The following is a 22,583-nucleotide window of genomic DNA, read 5'->3' as shown; positions in this document are numbered from 1 at the left end:
GAATTTAGTTAACGGTACATACAAAGAATGGGGTTGCGAAAGCCAAACGTGGTCCGGGTTTCAGCGGACTTCGATAGCATTGGCCGGTGACGGAATATTCTGACAGAAACGCAGAGGTGAATCTACGAATGCAGCTCGGCGCAGTCGATGGTTCCGTTTCAGATTCCGGTGATAAATGCTAGCCTGGTTCTAGACACGTTCGGCGAACAGGCGGGATCCCAAGCAGCAAACACCAAGTCCTGTGGTCGAGACGATGCGGCCAATCACGAAGGACGTAGCGCTTTGTCTTCCGTTGGATATGGACTAGTGATGGGTAAAGTTGGCAAAAATCCGGAGTAGACTCCGATCCGACTCCAATAATTTCGGAATTGACTCTGGAAGGCAGGTCCGCTCAACATTATCCTGAGTCGTTCGGAGTCATTCGGAGTCGACCGGAGTCTGAGTAATTCGGAGTAGTCCAGAGACGATCGGAGTCGTCCGGAATCGGTTGGAGTCGAAGTCGTTCGGAGTCGACCAGAGTTGGCCTTCGAAACAAAGGCCTATATACGAAGTGCATGCGTGAAGTGAAAGACAAAAAACACAACGAAATGAAATTCCTGAAGCACATTACATCGGACGGCTCCTGTTGCCTCCGATCGACTCCAATTCCGGTCGACTCCGATCGACTCTGGACTACTCCGAATGACTCAGACTCCGGTCGACTTCGAACGACTCCGGGCAATTCCGGGCGACTCCGAACAACTCCGGATGACTCCGGACGACTCCGCACGACTCCGGCCGACTTCGGATGACTCCGGAAGACTCCGAACGACTCCGGAAGACTCCGGACGACTCCGGACGACTCTGAAGGACTCCGGACGACTCCAACTCCGGACGACTCCAACTTTTGCCGGAGTTGGAATCGGACTAATTATAGCTGGAGTCGAATCGGAGTGGTGGGTGCGCTCCAAAGAGCACATTACTAATATGGACCCTAGCCGCGCAAGTGCCCATAGTAGATACGGGCCACCAAACTCCGGAATAGGCTCCGAAATCTGCTACGGAGTCAACTCAGGAATCGGAATCGATGCCAGCATCGGAATCAGCTTCGGGATTGATTCCGAACACGGAATCGGAATCGGGTTCCTCGAAGAAGAGTTTGGCATCTGGGAGGATCCTACTCCGGATCCTAGACATAGTACACTCTTTCGAGGTTCTGACCGTCAAGCGGTATAATTAAACAGCGATGGAGTGCTTGAGCGGCTGAATGAGATTATCGCGCATTTATCGATGCAGACGCTTAGTGCGTAACAAACTCAATCAGAGGGTGGCTTGTAGTCGATGAAGAAGGTCCTCACGGATTTGACGATAGATTTTAGCAGGAGCAGAAGAGTAGGAACAACGTAGGTCCTTGGTTGCCCGCGCTGGGATGCGCCGGAAGAAGCACCGATAGATCTATAGACAGACGGCTGTCCAACCTAACGTTATCCAAAAGCCGCCTTAATGTCCGTGTAAATGACATCATATTTTCGACATATTTTATTTCATTTCTTTTTTCTACAAACACATTGTTCTACTGGTTGCTCTCACCAGAATACACATAAATCTCTCCTGTTAAACTTGTCCAGTGCTAACAACCACCGAACAGTCCAGGGCAATACACAGGAAGTGTTAACTATTATTGCTATTTCGCTAGCACTTTTACATTCTTTTTCCAACAATTTCTACCATGTGTGTTTCGGTAAAAGTGGCGCTGCCTTTGGCCGTGTATGGTCTGCGGAAGTAATTTACGCAAGCGAAATTTGGTGTGACCGTGCGGCTAGTTTTTTTGTTTGTTCTTTCTTTCACCCAGACACACGCTGCACATCTGCTTCCACTCGATAGAATTTGCGTTTCATCATGCGCGAAGGAAGTGCGTAGGAAAGTGCGTAAAAAAGAATCTTGCGTTTTGTGTGTGTGTGTGTGTGTGTGTGTGTGTGTGTGTGTGTGTGTGTTTTTTTTTTGCAGTTGTTCTCGTTGCTCGTTACATCACTTCTGTACGTTTGCGCGCTCGAGAAGGTAACGTTTCGCGCTCGTAGTGACCGATTTCCTGCTTACGAAGCGTATTAACATCCACTCCCGGCACTACTGTCCCATTTGTTCGACACGTGGTGGTGCTGGTGCGCTTGCCAATCGCTTTGCGCTCAGGCGGACACTCAGCCACCCCGAAAACTGGTGACGCTACCGTTCCCATATTAAGCAGCGAATTGAAAATTCAAATACATTTGCTGCAGAATTTTGTGCGTAAACCACTCACCGCCGTGCGCCGCCTCCCCGCCACCATTCTGCTCTCCTACCACGACGATTGTGCGTACAAAAATGGGCGAGAAAATTAAGCTTTTTATATCGTGGTGTTTTCTTCTTCCGCGCTGTGGTTTGGTGGAATCTTTTTCCTTTCTTTTTTTTGTTTTTGGCTTAACGGAACAGTTCCGGTGTGGATTTTCCACGCCACAACGAAAAATGGCAGCCAATTTGCTTTACGTCACACATACACACACACACAAACACACAAACACACACACACACACACACACACACACACACACACACACACACACACACACACACACACACACACACACACACACACACACACACACACACACACACACACACACACACACACACACACACACACACACACACACACACACACACACACACACACACACACACACACACACACACACACACACACACACACACACACACACACAGAGTAACAGGACAGTCACACGCAGTTCTCCTCCGCGGTTCGGTTGGCCGCTTCGCCCTCTTAACATTTTTGGCATTACACCCCTTTCCTCCCATCGGTCGTTTTCACGGGCCCGTGTGATGGTGCTGTGCGTTGTGTGTCCCTTACGCATGATGAGCGAAAACGGGGCGAAAAAGTAAGAAAACAAAGATTCAGCAAGGCAAAGCAAAGTTAATTGCGTGAATGGTAGGGAGGGAAAGAATGTGCGCACGAGTATATCGGTTCGATCGTGTTCGATCGTGCTACGCGGATAGCGAAAACCCCCAGCGCCGGATGTGCGTATAGCTGCTATGTCCGTTTGGATTGAGTTGCTATTGGGCGGCGGTGTTCGGCGGGCTTTCGCCTACTTCTTCGCCTAAATCAATTTGCCAGCCAGCCAATTCCTGCCGACCTGGACACAAGAGAATCGAATTTCGGAGTGGAAGCAAAAAAAAAAAAAAAGTCCGCAACTGATTGTGCCCGACCTCAAAACGCACCCGCGATCGCGGCCAGTCGGGTTCAATAAACCCTTTCCGCCCGAAATCTCACCGATGAAGGTGCGTTTGGAATGGGGTAGTTTGAAGTCGGGCAGCTTTTTTTTATTATTTTGGAAGCCACCTTCCATTCGCACGCACTTTTCCCACACCGGACGCGTCGGACCCGGTGCTCTGCCTCCCGTACCTTCTGGCGCTGTTGCTGCTGCTGTTGCGTTTGGTTTACCATTCGTATAGAGCCCATTTCGGGTTGCTAGCTTCGCCGGTTTTTGTGTGTGTGTGCGTAGAGACATTCCACCATTTTCGCGAACAAATTCACCCCCACTCCTTTCCACCCAAGCGTTTATATGATTTACGCATGAATCCCCCGCCATACCCTCGCCCTTTGATTCACAAACCTTTGGACAGCAGTCCAGTTTTACCGTTTCGAAAACCCATTACATTAATTATGGAATGCCGCCCAATTTGTGCCGCCAAACTTTTGTTTCCCCCCCTCCCCATTTTGTAGACTCCATGCTGGCCTGCTCCATTCCATAAAAGCGAAGCTGGAAAGAGCACAGTGCGTAAGCGTAAAAGCGTTTGAATTTGAACGTTTCTGGGAGCAGCGCGTTCGTTGCGTATAGGAGCGTTGAAGTCTATCATTCCTTTTCTAATCCTTCCCACCCGCCCGGGTGGACGGGAACGCACGGCACACTTCACACCACCATTCCCGCTCGATCCCCTCGAAGGCTGCTGGTGGAATGCGTGGAATGGATGTTGCTGCGAGTGCTTAAGTGCGTCGTCCTCCCTTCTCCCCTGAAGCTGGTCCCTTCCCCCTGCTGGTGCGCGTATCCGCGTCTGCGCGTCCGTATCCGTGTGTTGTGCGAATGAATGAAGTGTCCATTTCTTCCTGGTTGGAACAGCGGGTACAGCGGGGGGGGGGGGGGATACGCAATGTGTGTGTGTGTGTGCTTGACGAACGAACAAACCAAGAGCCAAAGGAGACAGTTGCCCGGCCCAATGGGGCTGTAGAGCGTGCGGCACACAAAGTATGTAAGCGCAGTGCTGTGGTTGTTGGTGTTGTTGTTGTTGTGGTGCTAATGATAAAGCTCCAGCGCTCCCAGCCCTGAACGCACGGGAAAGAAGGGAAGTGGGAGCAAATAGCAAAGGGGAACAAATAAATTATGCGTAAAGCCTCGCGCGCGCTCCCGCAAGAGCTTTGCGGTTTTTTCTTCGCACCGTGTGCGTGCGACTTCTTTCGTGCGATCGATCCCGTTTTGCTCGTTTTCTTTCGCTTCTGCTTTGTTGCTTTCCTCTTTTTTCCCCAGCCACAGCGAAGCAATGGCGCAATCCTGTTTTTCTTGCACGGGGTTTCTTGTTCCACCATTCTCTTCGTGCGGCCGGCGCCTCCCTTCAACTCCCTCACCCTCCACGGTGATGATGCCAGGCGCGACACACACACACACACGCACATTCTCTTGCGTATTTCTTTCTCTCGTTCACGGTGCTTCGTTGTAAGCGTCCGTTTGGAGCTGCAGGATCATGCGAAACCTAGCAATACTCTAACCCATCATCCATTGGAATGTGCGTAGTCTTGTTGTTGTTTTGTTTTCTAGCTGCTGCTGCTGCTGCCATCGGTTGTGCCTCTAAGCTTGAAAGCCACCAACAAATGGATAAAACAGTCCGATGTGCTAGCGAACCGTCAAAAATGCGAATGAATAAGCGCACGGTGTGGAACTTTGCTTTTGGAGGTGAAATGAAGGAGAAATGGTCAGAATTGGTCGCAGCTAACGCAATAATACATAAGGCTGCGGGAGATGTGGGGCTAGCACTAGCACTAGGAGGCTTCCCTGAAGGGGGTGGGGGCGGGGGACAAACGGAGAGCCCGGGCCTCAATCTGTTAGCAGAGACATTAGACTGTACCAGCGATCGTATCGTAAGGAGCCCGATTTTCAACCGGATAGATGCGAGAAGGAATTGCTGTGCTGTGGGAGGGACTGGATAGCTTTATCCTTTTTTTTGTTAAATTCTTTTTCTCATCTTTCGTTCCTCTACTTAAATATTAGCTTCGAACGTAGTCGCAGTCGCGGGCAGACAACAAAGCTTAACATCGTAACAGCAGCAGACCACTGCTGCAAATCATGAGAAATAAACTAGTTTTCCAATTCGCGTTTTTAAATGAATTCCCCCTGCAGCAGCAGCAGCAGCAGCAAACACATTCAACGATAATGGAGCATTCTAGTTTTGTTGGTCCCGTGCGAGATAATGATGATGATGGTGGTGGTGATGAAGTGGATTTTTGTGTTTGCTTTTCGTCTTTGGCCGTTGCCGTAGAGAATCTAAGAAAGGTCATTAAGTGTGCGAGCATTGTGTCTCGGCGGCTCTCGCTCTATTCGTTGATTAGCAAGAAGCAAAGCTCTGTTTGCGAAGCACGTTGTTGCAACGAACTTAGGCTAGCGCAAAGCGCATACACAAAAAAACAAATGCTCCGATTGATAACCCGCTAATGATACAAACATATGTAATCCTTTATCAGAAAAGCATTTTTTTAATGTGTGTGTGTGTCTGCGGGTTAATTAATTAATGCTGCAACATCGCACCCATCCCCATCCTGTCCATTAAAACATCAGCGATGCGTAGATCGCCATCTGCGATCGGCTTGGCAGCAGGGCACGAAACGGTGCCGTTGAAGGTGGTGCGCAGTGGTTTTGCATATATTTGGACGATCGTTAGCGAAGCTGGGGTACATTACTGTGGATTTTTTTTTTGTCATTGGATGTTCTGCTCAAGACAAAAACCAAGACACAGAAACACTATTCTGCTGGCGGCGACACATAGTACAGCTGTTCCATAATTCATAACACTGCGATGATTTGCAGTGACAGTGGAACAGAACCTGGCCTAGCAGACACACACACACACACGCAAGCTAACAGATTTTCATTTGTTAGGTCTAGCAGGACTTGCCGAAAACGTAAGTGTGTATCGCGCCATGTTTTAATGGTCCCCGAAACCTCGGAGGGAGAAGCTCTCGTTTAGGCCTCTGTACCTGATGCATTCAAATTGCCCAAAATCGGTTGTCCTTGACATGGGGCTAGTTGTAAAGGCAGATTGTCTGGATCTCACTTGCCCTCATGTACATCTCATTACTTATGGATGGTCGCCGCACCGCCCGTTTGGCAAGTCAAGCCACCACAGGGGGAAGTGTTTTCGTTTTCATCTGCATTCTTATCACGATCATCCCCCACGAAAAAAAAAAACATTCTTGTCACAGAACGGTAATTTCTTCGATGTTGCCCTTTCTGTTTGATTGTTGCCTGAATGATAGTTTTCCTTTTGTTTTTCAGTGAATTAAAATTACGGTTTTCTGAAATTATTTTCATCGCGGATAGATTTGTGCGCGGGGCATGCTTTTAAACCATTTTTTTGTGAGAGATGCTCTCCAACAGATCATGCCCCCAACAGTATGTACTAATTGTGCTGTATGTTTATTACTGTTGTGGCTTTCTTTCTTGTGTTGTGACAGCTGCCATCAACGGTCGGCCTGCGCGGTACCGCTCAATTTGCGCAAATCAATCAATCAGCCAAATAGATCAGCCAAACGCCGCAACGGTACAGTTGTGCGTATAAAGTAAATAAATAAATCATAATGTTTACGTATCATAAACAGCTTTCTCGGGTCCATTTATTTGCGTTCAATTTTGTTGAACCCCCGCACGTCGAACAAGAGGAACGCAGTGTTTTGTGAGCGCGCGCTGGTATAAAGGATACTTTCATTAGACACGGATGATGGAAATTTAAAAAGGCAGAAGTAAACAAAAAACACGCATACTTATTTCAAACATTGCTGAAATATGATAGTGGTGGTGCTGCGTTGGAAAACAAGTTGCAAGCCGAGCTTTGGCACGGATAGGCGGCGGATGGAAATTCCTGCGAGTCACTGTTCTCCTTTAATTAAGACAATTTCCCGCACATTTCCCGCAATGTAGCAATGTTAGGTTGAGGGCGCACGATGTTGTACCAGAGCATAAACACGGTCGCTTGTTTGTTGTGCTGTCCGGTTCGGTGGGTACGGTGCGCTGCTGCAGTTGATTTACTTCCAGCAAACGATCGAACATCGATCATCCGCCGCCCGTTCGGTGTGTGAGCGCGCGGTTGATGTTACCGCGCTGGTTTCCATACATGATTACATGCGCTTATGTGCCGTTTGTAAACCATCCAACAGGGGGCAAAGCGTAACAAAAAGCGATTGTTTTGATCGACATAATTAAAACACGTTATATGTAAACGACACAGCCCCAGGGCGGTGGTGCAGAAACGCAGAAACTAAATCCTACGTACATCCGTATGTATACCATTACTCAACCTAAACGGTTTGCGCACGCGTTGCTGAAATGCAGCAAATATATATATTGTTGATTAAATGCATACTGACCCTTTTCTATTGCAACTTTCTGATTTTCTTCGGCAAGTGATTGATTTTAACCAAAGCGGTAGCGCATCAATCGACCAGTTTCTGGTGCAATTTTATTAGAGAGCACGAGAGACAGAGTGTGTGTGTGAGAGAGAGAGAGAGATAGAGCTAACAAGAGCCTGTTGATGTGCATAGGAGCACGAGCGCGCGCATGCACGGCTCGCTCGCGCGCTCCACATGTGGCTAAATTGTGTGATGCACAGCAAATGCATCTGCGTTTCAGTGCGCGCGCGCCCCACTTCACAAACGGCCCGATGATCGCGCACAAAACAGGCCCTGTATATGCGCGACTGGCAGCGTGCGACGACACGCCTGGTGGTGCGGCAGGAAGAACAAGGGGGGAGGGACACAGCGTCACCACGTGCACGGTGATTCTCTCGCGCGCGCTCGCTCACTTGCGGTATTTATGCAGCATCACTTTGTGTGCAGCTACACACACAACCGATCAAAGATTGCGGTGGGTCAGGATGAATCTTACATACACTTGCACATGCTCGCCAGTGCAGGCAGCGTGTGTGCATGTGTGTAGCACACTAATAACAACACCAGCAACAATCAAACACGCATGCCACGCAAGCCAGATGGCAGCCGTTCGGCAGCCGTCGTTTTGAGTGCACTTCTGGAATTGGGAAAACAAATGTATAAATGCATAATGCTGCACTTTTGGAGTTGTGGATGTGTAATGTTGATTGTTAGTCAGGTTCGAAGCGATCTTGACGTCTAAGCGCGACGCCCAACTGCAAATTCAAAACTCTTGTATTTTTTATTCTTGACAATTAAATTTTTACATCGCGATCGCAGTAGGCGGGTGCAGTTGAAATTGCTACTGGTTAAAAAGTGTAAACATTGCTTAATCCTACATATTAGCTGTTCTTTTAAAGTTGGTAAAATATATTTCGCTCTTTTTTATGTAATAAAGGGGTTTTTTTAAATTGTTTATACCAGCCTTGTAACATTTGCGTTTTTTTGCGTTCTTTTTTCCCCAGTGCTTGCATTTGTCAACGAAGAAGGTCCGGAGCGGCTGCGGCTAATAGCCGCACCGCCGTCGCACGTCATCGTGACGGGCAGCCGCAGTGCGCCCGTCTATCTGCCTTGCCAGGCGGAGCTTGGGCCGGACACGTCCGACGACATACCGAACAGTAGCTACGGCGACGAGTATCTGGACGAGCACAATGAGGAGGACGAGGAGGAGGAGGAAGATGAGGAGGGTTATGACGAGGACACCGACGAGATGGAGGATGACTTTCTGCCCCACACTTCTTCGCTGGTAACGAACAACGATCTGACCAACGGCGACCATCGCCAGCAGCAGCAGCAGCAACAGCAGCAGGCGCAGCAGACCGGTCAGCATTTTTCGCGCCAATACAAAGACTACGACGACACGGAGGAGGAGGAGGAGCGTCGTCGGCGGCGGCGGCGAAAGCGATATGTGCACACGCAGCGGCGAGGGGGCGAATATTACGGGTCGCCGGGCAGCATCTTTGAGTACGTGTGGTATCGCAATGGGCTGGAGTTTCTTACCACCTCCTTTCAGAGCCAGAACCAGCGCCAGACGCATAAAGGATTCCGGCTGTTCGAGAACGGTACGCTGCGCATCCTGTACAACCGGCAGAACGGAAACATTGTGGCGGGCGTTTACCGGTGCATGGCCACGCTTGTCAGCCATCAGCAGCGGTACCAGGGCTCGATCCTGTCCACCGAAAGTACCGTTTCGATTGCGTGTAAGTTTGGCGCACACACACATACGACGGCTTAAAGATGCATCATTTACGATTGGGGCTTCTTCTTCTTCTTCTTCGTGCTTCCTCTTCACAGATCTTGAACGGGACAATCAGATAAATTTCCCCAACAACACGATCGTCGTGCGAGCGAACGAACCAACCGTCCTTCCCTGCCCGTTTCAAAGCTATCCAGCAGCTAATATTACCTGGTCGATGAACAAAACTGTGCTGCAGCTGCATTCAAATTTTGGCAACGCAAGAGACAGCAGGTAAGCATTGTTTGATTCGATCCACAGTGTGTGCATTTTGCAACCATTTCCTAAACAATTTTGTGCTACCCGTCTGCATTCTTGCTTTTGTAGATTTTTTCTACTGCAAAATGGCAGTCTGCTCATCACGGACGTGCAACTGATGGACAGTGGACGCTATCGCTGCAACGCCACCAATAATTACGTCGCCAAAAATGTGCGCAGCACCAGCTTCAATCTTGCCGTGATTAGTGCACCCCCAAGTAGCCTTACGGTGGAGAGAGGGAAACGTCTTCTGCCACCCCTTCAGCCGGTGCGCCTGTCGGTGCGTGCTGGCGATACGCTTCGGCTACATTGCGCCTGCTACTCGTGCAAACCGCAGTGGCTGTTCACGCCCCGGCAAAGCCAAATCCCCATACGGCTGGAAAACTTCACCCACCAAGTTGCGTTCGTGAACGTTTCGGTCGAGCGTCACGAGGGTACGTTCACCTGCCGAACGCCGGACGGCACCGATCGGCAAGCGTTCAACGTGACCGTGCTGGTTGCGCCGGCAATTGTCAGCAAAATTGCCTCGTACACCTCCTCGGTAGTGGCGTCGATGGCGTTCAACTGTACCGTCACGGGGAATCCGATGCCGGCCGCCATCTGGTACAAGAATGGGCGCGAACTTACCAGCAACTATATCGTGCACCACAACTATCCGATGCTGCAAATCAACACGCTCGACCCGGAGGACGAAGGGCTGTACCAGTGTATGGCGCGGAACGAGGCGGGCGAAGTTTCCGTCTCGTCCTACCTGACGATCCGCGACCGTCAGAAGTATCGGCACAAGGCAAAGCGGCTCGATGGCATCCGGTGCTACCCGGTGGATACGACCAGCCTGTACTTAACGTTTACCGTGCCACCGCACGTGAGCGCAAATATCGAGTATGTAATGTACTATCTGGCCAGCGATGATCCGTTCCGGTGGTACAGCTCGCCTCCGACGCACCTGGCGGCCAATGGAAGCCTGCGGATCAGCGGCAAGATGGTGGAACCGTTCCGGAACTATACCGTGTTTTTGCGCGCCTGCTCGGTGAGCGACATCTCCGGGACGGAGAATATGCGCGGCAACGGTGCACCCGGCATGCAAAAAGTGATCCCGTCCAGATTGTCTCGGGGAATTCGGTGCGCATCGCAAGGATGTAAGTGTGTGCTGTTGTAATGCATTGCTAGTGTTTGAGCTAAGATGAGTGTTGATGATTTAAAAACATGTAATTTTCTTTATTTTCTTTATTAAATTCCATTCCAGACCCAATTCTATCGACCTTCTTTCCTAACAATGGGATTTTCATCTGGTGGCCCAAGCACGATGGAATACAGCCGACCGCTTTCACCATCCAGCTTCGGCATGGTGGGAACAGCAATTTGACCACCTTTACGAATCAAATCATCGGTACGGTCGACCCGCTAGATGATTACATGTCGCACGACGAGGTAGAACCACTGCTTGGGAAGATTGAGGCAGAAACCAAGGAATTGCAAGATTGGCTATGGAACGAGAACGACGCAGCAGAGGGGGTAAGTGACGGTAACAAGGGTGCGGAAAATCTTGCCCATCAAAGACGACGCCGCCGCCGGCGCCAGAGTCACCGAGAGGGTAGACGCAATCGGCACGCGTTCGATCTGTCCAAGGATCGGAAGCAAATTTTCGACTCACTGGCCACTAGTGGTGCAATGGATGTGGACGTACCGATTCCAGTGAATGCGGACCACATTCGATCCTCGAATGTGTCCAGCATCCAGGCGGCCGTGGCAGCAGCGAAACTTTCGACCGCCGGCCAAGGAAGCCTCGGTGACGATGCTCAAGCTCGGAAAACGCACCAACAGATCACGGTGACGCAGGTAAAGGTGGCAGGCAATGTGACGGGCATTCTGCTGCCAAACATCCGTAGCGTGATGGTGCGTGTGTTGGGTTCGTTGGCGGCAGATGGTGAACCAGCGGTACAAGACTTGCGGTACGTCGAGTGGAAAGTGGTAAGTAGTTATTAGGCCTATGCTTAATTGGATGATTAGTACCGCAAAACCAAAACGGATTCCGGAAATAACCTCACGTGTCCTGAACAAACTCTCCCATCTTAGATTGATACCGATGCTCCACGGACCGATGCCGTCAATAGATTTCAGGCGAGTCACATCGATTCCCGAAGCGTACAGTTTACCTGGAGCCGTTTCGTTGCCACTAAAGCGATAAATCGGTGCCTGCAGCTGTGTTACAAAAACGTCAACTACGATGTGACGATGCGCGGAGGATCCAACCGGTTCGACTGTCAGAAGATGTGAGTCCGTATGAATGTCGGTCGTACCGACGCTATACCGTCTGCACTTAATCAAAAGTGCACAAGTGTATACGCAAGACACACAAGCGAACACAAGCTATGTACGGAACGGACCAACTAACAAACGATTTGAATTCCACTTTTTTCACTTGCAGCCCAAAGGATGCGTCGTATTACAATGTGAAGGATTTAGTTCCAGTTACTATGTATAAAGCTTTTTTGAAGCCCTGCGAATCGACCGAAGCACTTAGCGATATTCTGGACTTTCAAACAAAGCACGATGGTAAAGCTGTGGCTAAGCAATGTTTCTGGCTAATAAGTGACCGACCCACTAATGTATGCTTTTTCGTTGTTTTTTTTTTACGTTTCATTCAGTTCCCGGGCCCGTTACGAATCACGAGCTTCATCGCAAGGGCGGCACAATAAGCATAACTTGGGGTCCGCCCGAAAACCGTAACGGTGTACTGCAGGGCTATCTAGTGGAATGGATAACGGAGGATAGTGTGCAGCATTCGGCGAACCTTTCGGCCGATGCGATCAGCTTCACCTTTCCCAACGTAACGTCCGACGAGCGTATCAATATATCGCTCCGCGCACTAAGCACATTCGGGCTCGGTATACCGATTTATCTAAATTTGAAAAATTACGAGGGCGTTGTAAGTGGCGGCGATGGGAACGGTGCTGGAAACCCGACCGGATACAACGACCGTTGGCTCTTCCAGCTCTACTTAATAGCGATCGTGTTGATACTGTTCGTGGTAATGGGCATATTTTGCTACCTGCTGTTGCGACGGAAAGCGTGCAAAAAAGCGAACAGCAGCTCTGGCGCTCCACTTAATAACCGAGCGCCGGTAACAACCGCTGGCAGCGATGTTCGGCATCATCTTGCGATCGATGCGTCCGCGATGCAGATGATGGGTATGATAACGGGGTGTAACAACGACATGCATGAGATGCAAACGCTCATCCGCTCCAGCAACAACTATCCAGCGCGTGCAAACGGAACAGTAATGGCCAACGGGCTCGCGATTAACACGTACGGTCAAACCATGCCGGAAACGAATCCGGTCCCGGTAGCGGCACTGATAACGCGGAATCGGCCACAGCCCCGAAAATCGTATCACGCACCGTCGGCAAACGTACCTCTGAGCGGAACAGGTTCTACGGCTGCCAGTAAAGCGGGCCCGTGTACAGTTATTACTTCCTACAAAGAGCTGTTGGGTAAGGAACGGCTAGACTGTGTAGGCAGCAGCAGCAGCAGCAGCAGCACCAGCAGCTGTGGCAATGCAAGATTTGCTCCTACTGTTTCCAATATACCTCAGCGATCATCGACAAAAGTGGGTGGTCATTACGACGGAACTGATAAAGGTTCTTCCGGTGCAAACGACGCGGCTGCTACGAGTAGTGACAGTTGCTTGCCGGTCAATCAGGAGGTAGTGTTTGCTGTTTGCCACAAGCATAATGTCGCAGCTGTAAATTGTATTTAATTCTATCTCTTCCTCTCCTCTTTTGCAGTGTTTAGCAACGAATGGGCCTGTTGCAACAACCTCAAACAACGGGAGCACCTCAGCAACGCTCACCCGCCGTACAAGTGAACGCAAATCGTCGCCAACACTTTCATTCTCGTCCAAACTGCCCTGTGCTGTCCTACCGTTGTCGTCGTCGCCGTCGTCCTCGTGTACATCCACCCCGTCGTCATTATCGCCGGCCTCCTCTCAAGGCGTGCTGAAACAGTGCTCTCCAGTAGAATTCGATAGTAGCCAACGTAGATTATTAGAGACAACCTTAGATAGTAACACAAGCACCATTATTGTAGAAGAAGCGAAGCAACAGCAGTTAGATATACCAGCAGCACTCGCACCACCACCACCACCACCAACAACAACAACACCCCAACACCCAGTAGAAATTTATGATTACGACTATGCAACGAACTGTGATGATGAAAGGGAAGACGAAAGAGACCATAGCCGGCAGCTACTGCTCGCGCAGGAATGCCGGGAGGTGCCTGAACATACAACGAGTCCGTTGATGGGACCGATGCCAACAGATCAGTCCACTGCGGTGCTCCCTACCTTAAGCGAGCAGGAGAACAAGCTTCACGAGTGTATCACTCGACGACAGCAGTCGAAAACTCACGATGAAGTCAATCAGAACTATCGCCATGCTAATGCGTTCGTGTCGAGCAACGGAGTGGAATTGGCTTTGGCGAAACACAAACCACAAACCTACAACCTGAAGCGTAATCAAGGTGAGAAACGGGGCCACGACGACGACGACAACGACGACGACGCCGGCGATGACGATGATGACGATGATGATGAGCTGGATAATTCATCATCGCTACTGAATTCAAGCAGCCTCAGTACAAAACCCCTCCACCAGCAAAATCACACCTCCAGCTGGAATTTTCGACGACCCATCATCGGTCCAAACGGCTAGGTTGAACAGTACGCAGCAACGCCAGCAAACCGGGTGCATAGTATCCGTAATGAAGGGGCCGATAATATGGCCGCTTCTTGTGGTGGAAGCAGTTACTTCCGCCGCCTCTCAGGTACATTCGTTTTATGTTATAGTTTTTGAGAGAGCAGTGATGACACTGCTTTTCCCCCGTACAGACACATCCCCTCCTAATGCGACGGTGCGCCATCACACGGTGATGCACGATATGATATGCTGTTGCGCTTCGGCAGAGCAACGACAACAATTGATTGGTGGCATGATAACGCGATAACCCCACCAGCCCGAGCGCGTTGCATTGTCAGGTGAATGGGGAGGAAAGGATTGTGTACGGTACCGCGGGGTGGTATCGTTCGTCATCTTATTAGTATCAGCATGCCGCTGGAAAGGTAGTTTAGTAGGAAGTAGGTAGCAGGTAGAACGAAGCAGAGGCTTGATCGTAATTTTCGATTACTACTTTAAGTGATATTTTTAATTTGATGTTATAACGAGTCTTCTATATATCTTGAATGTGTTTTTTTGTTTGTTTGTTCTGCCTTAAGCGCTACCGCTATCTTTTATACATAGTTTCCTTAAGCTCACCCAACTCAATAATGCCCCGCTGCGTGTCGTTGTGGTCGATTGTGTTTTTAGTTTGTTTCTTTTTTTTTGCAAAGGTTAACAGTTCCCGCCACGCCGCGCGTGTATATGATTATCTATATGTTTCCTATGAACGAAACGATTTGCATTTAAGCACACCACATACAAACAGAAAGGTGCAGTAGAAGAACACGGACCCACTGTGCTCTGGGTACGCGGGTGTACATTTTGTTGTTACATTACGTTTTACAAGTTACAGTGTTCCCCACTCGTTGACGTACTCTTCCCCTCCCTATTTACGTTACACACTGAAAGACACAGCATATTTAAACTGTTTGCTACTACACTTTTACTACAAGCCAGAAGAGTAAATATCTAGTGGAAAGTGAACTCGAAGTAATCCGCTTCCACCACCAGTGTGATCTACAGTATTGTTTATTTATGAAAACTCGCATTTTTGTGCTTTTTTTTAATCTATATTTCTCCATGACTATCAGACGTTTGGCTCATCTTAAGCCATTTGATGCATGCTCTCTTGCGTTAATGTACTGTGTACAACAATGCCGGTAATACATATTCTTCTACACACACACACACACCACCACCACCAGCGCCAATTCCATTGATCTAAAATTTCCATACGAAGTGAAGAAGTACATAAAGGAAATGCGGGAAGTGTAGAATATATATATATATACTCACAGCAAACTGAAAGTTTTACTTTGTTGCCAAATAACACTACTACAGCAGCCATTCGATGCGCGCTTAGATTTACAGAAAAGCAGCACCCGCGCCGCTGCTGGGCTAGTTGCATTCTTCAATGAAGAACGGTAACTAGTCGCAACTGTAAGAGCATTCGAACACCTCGAACGGGAACGGCAGCCGAAACGATGTAATCGGGAAGCGCCGGACTAATTTTAATGGTCTAATTTTATAATCTTGTGTAATAATCTCATCGTCCCACCAAAGAGCAAACTACTACACACCCTAGCGGTATGGAAATATATATATACATGTGCGCTAATCTACAGTCAGATATTTAGCTTCATATATAGATTCACACCTTGTTCGCCCCCCCCCCCCCCCCCCCCCCGTCTAACGCGCTCTTCCCCATGTTTCTGTCGCTATTCACTAATGTACTTCTTCATCTTCGCAAACACACCTATTTTTTACGCTGGGCGGTATTGAACAAAAAAAGAAAACGGGCCTTGGGTGAGCAAAGCATATATTTTACGCGAAATGTTTATATGACGCGCCTGTCCCCCCTCTTTATTATATTTATTTATGCTATATATACATAGCGTACGAGTTACAGTGTCCAACAAAACCTAATGGTTCTGATACGTGTGCCGTTACACTGCTCCATTTCCGTTTAGGGCTCCCAATGATTTGGTTTAAATGTTCTTCCAAATTTTAATTGCAAGTGTATGATGAAGAAAGGAAGTGAAAATAATATGGTATAGAACAGAGTAGAATCAGTCTTGTAATAGTTTAAAAAATCACACACACACACACACACTCAAAAACAAATAGCAAATACACAAATAGTGAACCATACACTTCTCCATCATTTGGGTGGGGATAGAAAACGAAAACAAAACGTATGCCAATGCAGAACACAAAACGGAGTAGAAAAGAAGAAAACAAAAACAAAACAACAACAACAAAAAAAAACAGTAAAATTGACCGACGATATAATGAAATAAGAATAATCTGGGTACCTGACTTATAAATAGTAGTAAGTAAGTACATCATAACCTTAGCGATGCATAATAATGTGAACATGAAAAATTCTATATTATACTATAGCCCTACAAGCAGAGGAAGAGCGAAGAGGAGTAATGAGATGATTAATACAGTTGTAAGAACAGTGCTAGTGTGCAGTAAAGCACAGAAGCACAAACACACACTCACACACACCCAAAACAAATTACAGATCTGCAATGATCTGTGCTACCCCATGTGCTCCATGTAATAAGGTATTGTGGTGCAGCTTGTTGTGTAACAAAAAGAAGAAAAAAAAACTATAAGAAAAGCCTAGGATCAACGTATGACAACCAAATTCAAACTCGTAAAGTTCGTCATACTTCCTTTGTTCTGATTGATTTGTTTGAATCATTGTTTGAATCACTATCTGCAGAAGAAGAAAAAAAAAAACAAATCTCCCGGGCGTGTTTGGCATTAACGACAACTTTTGGACGGTGGTGTGCCTTGAGTGCATAACAAGCGATAATACAATATGCGGAAATCGCACACAGTAGAACGCACTCACGATAACGAGGGACTTTCCAAACATGCACTGTATGTTTCAGTTAGCTCTCTCTCTCTCTTTAAAGTACATTATTAATATTGGTTTGATCTTGCATATTGCTATATTGCTAATTAAATTGTGAGTTTTACCAATGCTTTTATCCAAACTTTCACCTTAAGGGCTTACCCGGGGCTTACTAATTTACACAACAATTGCACAATAGAGAAGAAAAACAAACGAGCTGATTAACGGCAAACAACGCAAAGAGCAGCAGTTGCTGGAAAAAATGGAATGAATCAGGAAGCATCTTGTACTAGAGTGTTTATATGTTCCGATACGAGAAAAGTGTGTTTTGTTGCATTTTTTTTTATTTAAAGTATGTTCAAAACACAAACAATGTGAATGAGAACCTTTTCTAGAGAGAGAGACAAATTAAGGATGTGTGCTTTTGTGGATAGTGATGCAAATTCGTCATCAATTCTAACACGGCCGAGGACTTACACCACGTGCTTTCGGTTTGTGTCCAATTTCCAATAGGAAAATGTTTTCAAATTCAAATTCCAATCTAATTTATTTCGCTCTTCCCTATTGGATAAGAAGATTGCGTTTTGCAAAGGCATGGCTTAACTGCTTACTGTATACACTGTACACTGCTAAAACTCGAACCGTCAATCCTATTTCCGTGTGTTGATGAAAGTAGCAAAAGCAAGAGAGAGAGAGAGAGAGAGAGATAGAAGTAAGTAGGGCAGATGTAAGAAATCTAAGGAGGCAACATTTTATTTCCATTAAGAAATGCCTCCTCAACAGGTAGTGTACGACACAAACGTAAGAAAAAGAAGAAGAAGAAGAAGTAGAGGAAGAAGCAAACAAAAACCCTTACCACATACGTACATAATTCCATCGGCAAATTGGCTGCACACTTTCCACAATCCGCTGCAAAGTTACCATTTTTTAAGTTGTATTTTTCTGTATTATCCGTTAAAAAAAAAAAAACTGCACCTCCTCCTCTATCTATGGATTATTGTGCGCGTGTGTGTGTGTTCGCAGGCTCTGTCGCAGGCTCGCGTTACATACACAAGCCACAAGCTCCTCTACCGTGCGTGAAATAGTATTGTGTTAATCTATTATTATTTATTTATTAACGCGTCCTAAATGGGTGGTATCCCTCGTGTCGTTGGAGGAAACAGCAAACAAAAACAAAACAAACAAACAAACAAACCTAAAAGCAATAGAAGGATTGTATCTGTTTTGTAGCAGATGCATGTCATAGGAGCATACTGACAACATGTACCAAAAACCGAACAAACAAACAAACAAAGTCACATATACACACACACACACACAAACTGCTCACAAACAGGATAATACACAGTTATTTATTCTCAACCGCGTGGTGTGGGGTCTGCTTTTGTCCAACGTTCTTTCCATCGGGTTTTCCGCCAAGAAAAGCCGATAATCGACAAAGGCACGAGCCCTCGTTTTACCCCGCTAATACACACCCCTCCCCTCCCCCCACAAATGATGTTAAACAGAGAACATATCTAACATTCAAAATTATGTGTTAACAAACAAGCAAGAAAACGAAACACGCTGTTAAAGAAGGGTAATGAACGATTGACGCGCACATACAACATGCAAGATGGGATAAAAGGGACGTTAAAAAGAAGAGAGAGAAAGAGAGAGAGAGAGAGAGAGAGAGAGAGAGAGAGAGAAAACAAAAATGAAATACTATTAATACCTGAACCAGAGAGTATACAAAGGATTGTGACAAACGTATTAAAGAAAGGGAAACTGGCAGAGAAATAGAGAGAAAAGTACAGAAAAGAGAACAGAAACAGAGTGAAAGAGAGAGAAGCAAAGCGACGGAGGCGCTACATTTACAGGAATTCTTTAACAAAACAAACAAACAAACAAGACAAAGAAAAGGTATGCAAATTTCTTGATCTTAAAAATATGCGAATATTGTGAATAGTATCAGAGATCCCGAGTTTATTCCTATATACAAACCAGGCACCTTCCTTCCCCACCACCATCACCACTTCCTGCCGTCAAGCCAACCAAACACAACAACACAACATTCCATTTTATTGTTTCTTTTTTTGTTTTGAAGTGGTATTTTTATTTTATTTTAATTTAATACGAAAAAGAAACAAAAACGATTGTTCCACTTGTTCCGTCTTTCCCCCAATCAAGTAACACATGATAATGTATACATCAAGGTGGATGGAGAATCACAATCACAAAGAGAAGAGAAGTAGTACACGAGGAGACGGTGGGCGGATGGGGTGGGGGGGCATTACGCTAAACCGGAAGAATGTTCGCTCAGAGGAAAATTTTGATTATTTTTTTTTGGTAAATCTCGTTTGCAAATTTATACTACGTTATATATTGCTATATCATGATATATAATATATACATGCACATGCGTTTTGCGCTGCTGTACCGACCCGACCGGCACCGGTTTGTGCTTTGTGTGTGGTACGCGTATACGCTCTGGAAAGGCAGCTTCGAAAAGGGAGCCCACAAGCGTGTGCGTGTGTGTGTCTAATGATGATGTTGTACTACTCCTCTCTGTGTACTCTCTCTGCGCGGCACCAGGCGGCAAAGCGAAGCGGTAATAATGTAATACTAATAATAATACTTGTTATCTACCTCACATCAATGACAAAATCAAGCATTTTGTTCGTAAGCTTACTTTTAAGTTTTAAATTTATTAACGATTTATTATTATTATTATTATTATTATTATTATAAAAACAAAGGCAAAAAACATGTGAATTGAGAATTCAAACAAATCTCGAAGGAATAAAAATTAGACATTAGTACCAAGTAAATCGGGGGATGTAGTATGTGTATTTGGAAAACGTGGAAAGGTTGAGAATACTTTTTTTTTAAATAGAAATTGAATGAATTTGGGTTGAGTATTTGAAGAAAAGATAGAAATTCATTCTTTCATAGTTTTATTCCGGTTCAGTATTTTAGTGAATGTAGCAAGAGTGTTGCAACCAAAATTAAGTGATAATTTTATCTATTTTTTTAATATTAAAATGAAACAAACAATTCAATAGAATGAATATAGACGAGCTTTACCAGCTGTGTATGGTGATCTCACTACCGTGCAGCGCATCAGGATCGCCAGGGCTCGGGGGGTTAGGCTCCGTTGCCATGTTATACACCTGGAACTGGACGACCCCGCCCGTAAAGTCCTTTTGGGCCGTCCATAAGAACACGGTGGGTCCAAGTGGCGGTTGCAAAGTGTCCTAGAGGATGGAGCAATTACTATACAGTCCGAAATCACTGGTTGAACTTCGATTCCCTGCCAACTATTGAATATGTGCTTTTTAATTGGCACGCTTTGCTATACAAAAAAAATCTGAAATTTTTCTCGGCAAGCCATGAGATTTTTGTGAATTTTTCAAAAATCGGTTTTTCCATACAAACGTATGCTTTTTAATTGAACTTGTGGTGGGGATTGCTTATAGCAATATCTTAGTTGTAATCAAGTAGCCGTTGGTTACAGTTACAATCGCTCCCACAAACTGTCTGCCAACTATCCAGCGTTCAACTAAAAAGCATACCAACTAAAAAGCGTTCAACTATTGAATTCTGACTGTATTACGCATTTCATCCAATTTCGTCATCATTTTGGTGTTATTGCTAGGGAGAGAAAAAAAAGACGAATGCACCATCTTCCTCTTATTGTGTGGTGTTTGTTGTGGTTTGTATAGAATCTTCAATATACGAACGTTTATTATTGTAGGAAAAATGAATGCTGCTTAGTTGTGGTGGTGAATGGTGGTGCGTGTGTTGTTAGTTGGATCGTTTCGTTTCGTTTTTCTTTTCGACCACTGACGAAAACTTAAACAAAACACAATAAAAACCCACCCAAACAATCGCGCGGAGCCCACCCCGGATGCTGCAGCAACAAAAAGTCCAGTACGCGATCAGACTTGTGGAAGTTGTGGGAGGGGGGGGGGGGACGAGAGGGATCGAGGGGGATTGCCTCTTCTCCAAAAGGGCAGATTCAGGCAGGCACAAACTTCAGACTGTCGCCGTGCGGTTTGTACTCGATGTGCTGCGATTGAGGTAGGTTCAGTATGCGCCGCAGCGTGTCCCGGATGCGATTGGTGCTGACCGTATCGGTGGCGGTTCGGTTCCACACGGACAGGACGTCCTCGGGGTACTGGGTGCACAGGACGACGCCACAAATTTCCGACCCTACCAGAAACTGTTCCCCCAGCATCGCCATGCACACGTTCTCCCAGGCCCGGTCGATCTTTGATTTCTTCAGGCGAATGACCCACTTGCCGCCTTTCGAATTGCTCGGATCTTCCCACATGGGTTTGATGCCACTCTAAAGAATGGAAGAAAAAAAAAAAACAAACGGAAGTATTAATTTACCGCCAACCATACCGGGACCGTTGATGGCTCTGCACTGTCTACCTTAAACAAATGTAACCTTCGGTAAGGTTTCAGGCTGGTAGGTTTTATTAGATGGCAGTACAGGGACCACCACTGCTCTACGCTGGCACACCGACCGACGAAGTGTAGGGATTTGTCGTACTCCTGTAAAAAGCAAACACGCCCAACCAAGGCCCAAACGTTAGTACGAGCTACATTTGCATTGCGTTGCGTCTGGGAGCTGTTTAACAAACCGCTGCTCTGTGTGAACCCTTTTTGCCGAACCATAAACAGTAGGTGTACTGTAGCTTATGCTCTCCGGGTCCCGCTTCTAGCGGTTCTAACTTATCCACATCGATATCCGCATCCTCGTCCCCGCTATCGTCGCTGTCGCTGGCGTATGGTTTGATTCTGTGGAGCAAGTTGAAACAGAGAGAAAGAGGAAGATGGCTGTTAGCGGTCGAACTTCTTCCGGTTTAGGGGTTTCCGGCGGAAAGATCTAGCCCCAGCCAGCCCCATTAAAGGGGAAAGCGGGGACCGTGTGTTGTTGTTACACCACGACCGCACGGTTCTTCTCGCGGCTCGTGTGCGGAGTGAGCTGGCCGGCACCGAGCACACTGCACCACACTTACTCGTATTTGTTGGACATATTTAAAGACGCCGGTGTATGTAACAGAGTGGTGCAACTGGTTTTTGTATAATTATTCACGTTATCACAGAATGTTTGCTGCAATGTTTCGCTTTGCGCTTTTGCCTTGCTTGCTTTTGCTTTGCTGCCTCTACAGTATGCGAGGTGTTTTTGTGACGTTCCGCGCTGACGTTCGGGGGTGGCAAATCGGGCAATCGGGGTGGCACATGTCAAAAAAAAAAACGGCGACCCGCGCGGAATTCGAGCAGCCGTTGTTT

General features: G+C 46.9%; 2 protein-coding genes across 5 annotated transcripts in view; one reads left to right on the top strand and one right to left on the bottom strand.

Annotated features, from left to right (window-relative positions):
- The window catches only part of LOC1273013 (uncharacterized), a 37,683-nt gene extending 18,686 nt beyond the window's left edge, over positions 1 to 18,997 (top strand). For all 4 annotated transcript variants that reach the window (XM_061646829.1, XM_061646827.1, XM_061646828.1 and 1 more), the window contains 8 exons: positions 8,686 to 9,420; positions 9,515 to 9,689; positions 9,783 to 10,852; positions 10,960 to 11,684; positions 11,790 to 11,986; positions 12,142 to 12,269; positions 12,362 to 13,419; positions 13,502 to 18,997. In XM_061646829.1, coding sequence (XP_061502813.1) covers positions 8,686 to 9,420; positions 9,515 to 9,689; positions 9,783 to 10,852; positions 10,960 to 11,684; positions 11,790 to 11,986; positions 12,142 to 12,269; positions 12,362 to 13,419; positions 13,502 to 14,428 — 5,015 coding nt within the window. In that variant the 3' untranslated portion in view covers positions 14,429 to 18,997. The remainder of the gene's footprint in view (positions 1 to 8,685; positions 9,421 to 9,514; positions 9,690 to 9,782; positions 10,853 to 10,959; positions 11,685 to 11,789; positions 11,987 to 12,141; positions 12,270 to 12,361; positions 13,420 to 13,501) is intronic.
- A 1,988-nt stretch (positions 18,998 to 20,985) lies between these two features.
- Positions 20,986 to 22,509, bottom strand: LOC1273014 (eukaryotic translation initiation factor 4E type 2). Its single transcript, XM_311951.6, has 4 exons — positions 22,310 to 22,509; positions 21,932 to 22,088; positions 21,720 to 21,842; positions 20,986 to 21,630 (listed from the first exon to the last, which is right to left on the bottom strand). The coding sequence occupies exons 1-4, from the start codon at positions 22,324 to 22,326 to the stop codon at positions 21,301 to 21,303; spliced, it is 627 nt and encodes a 208-aa protein (XP_311951.4). The 5' UTR covers positions 22,327 to 22,509; the 3' UTR covers positions 20,986 to 21,300.
- Positions 22,510 to 22,583: the final 74 nt, after the last annotated feature.

The sequence above is a fragment of the Anopheles gambiae genome, chromosome 2 (genome assembly GCF_943734735.2).
Source record: "Anopheles gambiae chromosome 2, idAnoGambNW_F1_1, whole genome shotgun sequence".
In the NCBI taxonomy this organism is placed as follows: domain Eukaryota; kingdom Metazoa; phylum Arthropoda; class Insecta; order Diptera; family Culicidae; genus Anopheles; species Anopheles gambiae.
Note: the sequence above shows the minus strand (reverse complement) of the source record. Positions and strands in the feature narration are given on the sequence as shown.

Coding starts and splice junctions, on each gene's coding strand:
- LOC1273014 (XM_311951.6), bottom strand. Junction 21,843..21,931: donor AGGGTTCACACAGAGCAGCG/GTTTGTTAAACA, acceptor TGCTTTTTACAG/GAGTACGACAAATCCCTACA. Junction 21,631..21,719: donor GAAGGTTACATTTGTTTAAG/GTAGACAGTGCA, acceptor TCCATTCTTTAG/AGTGGCATCAAACCCATGTG.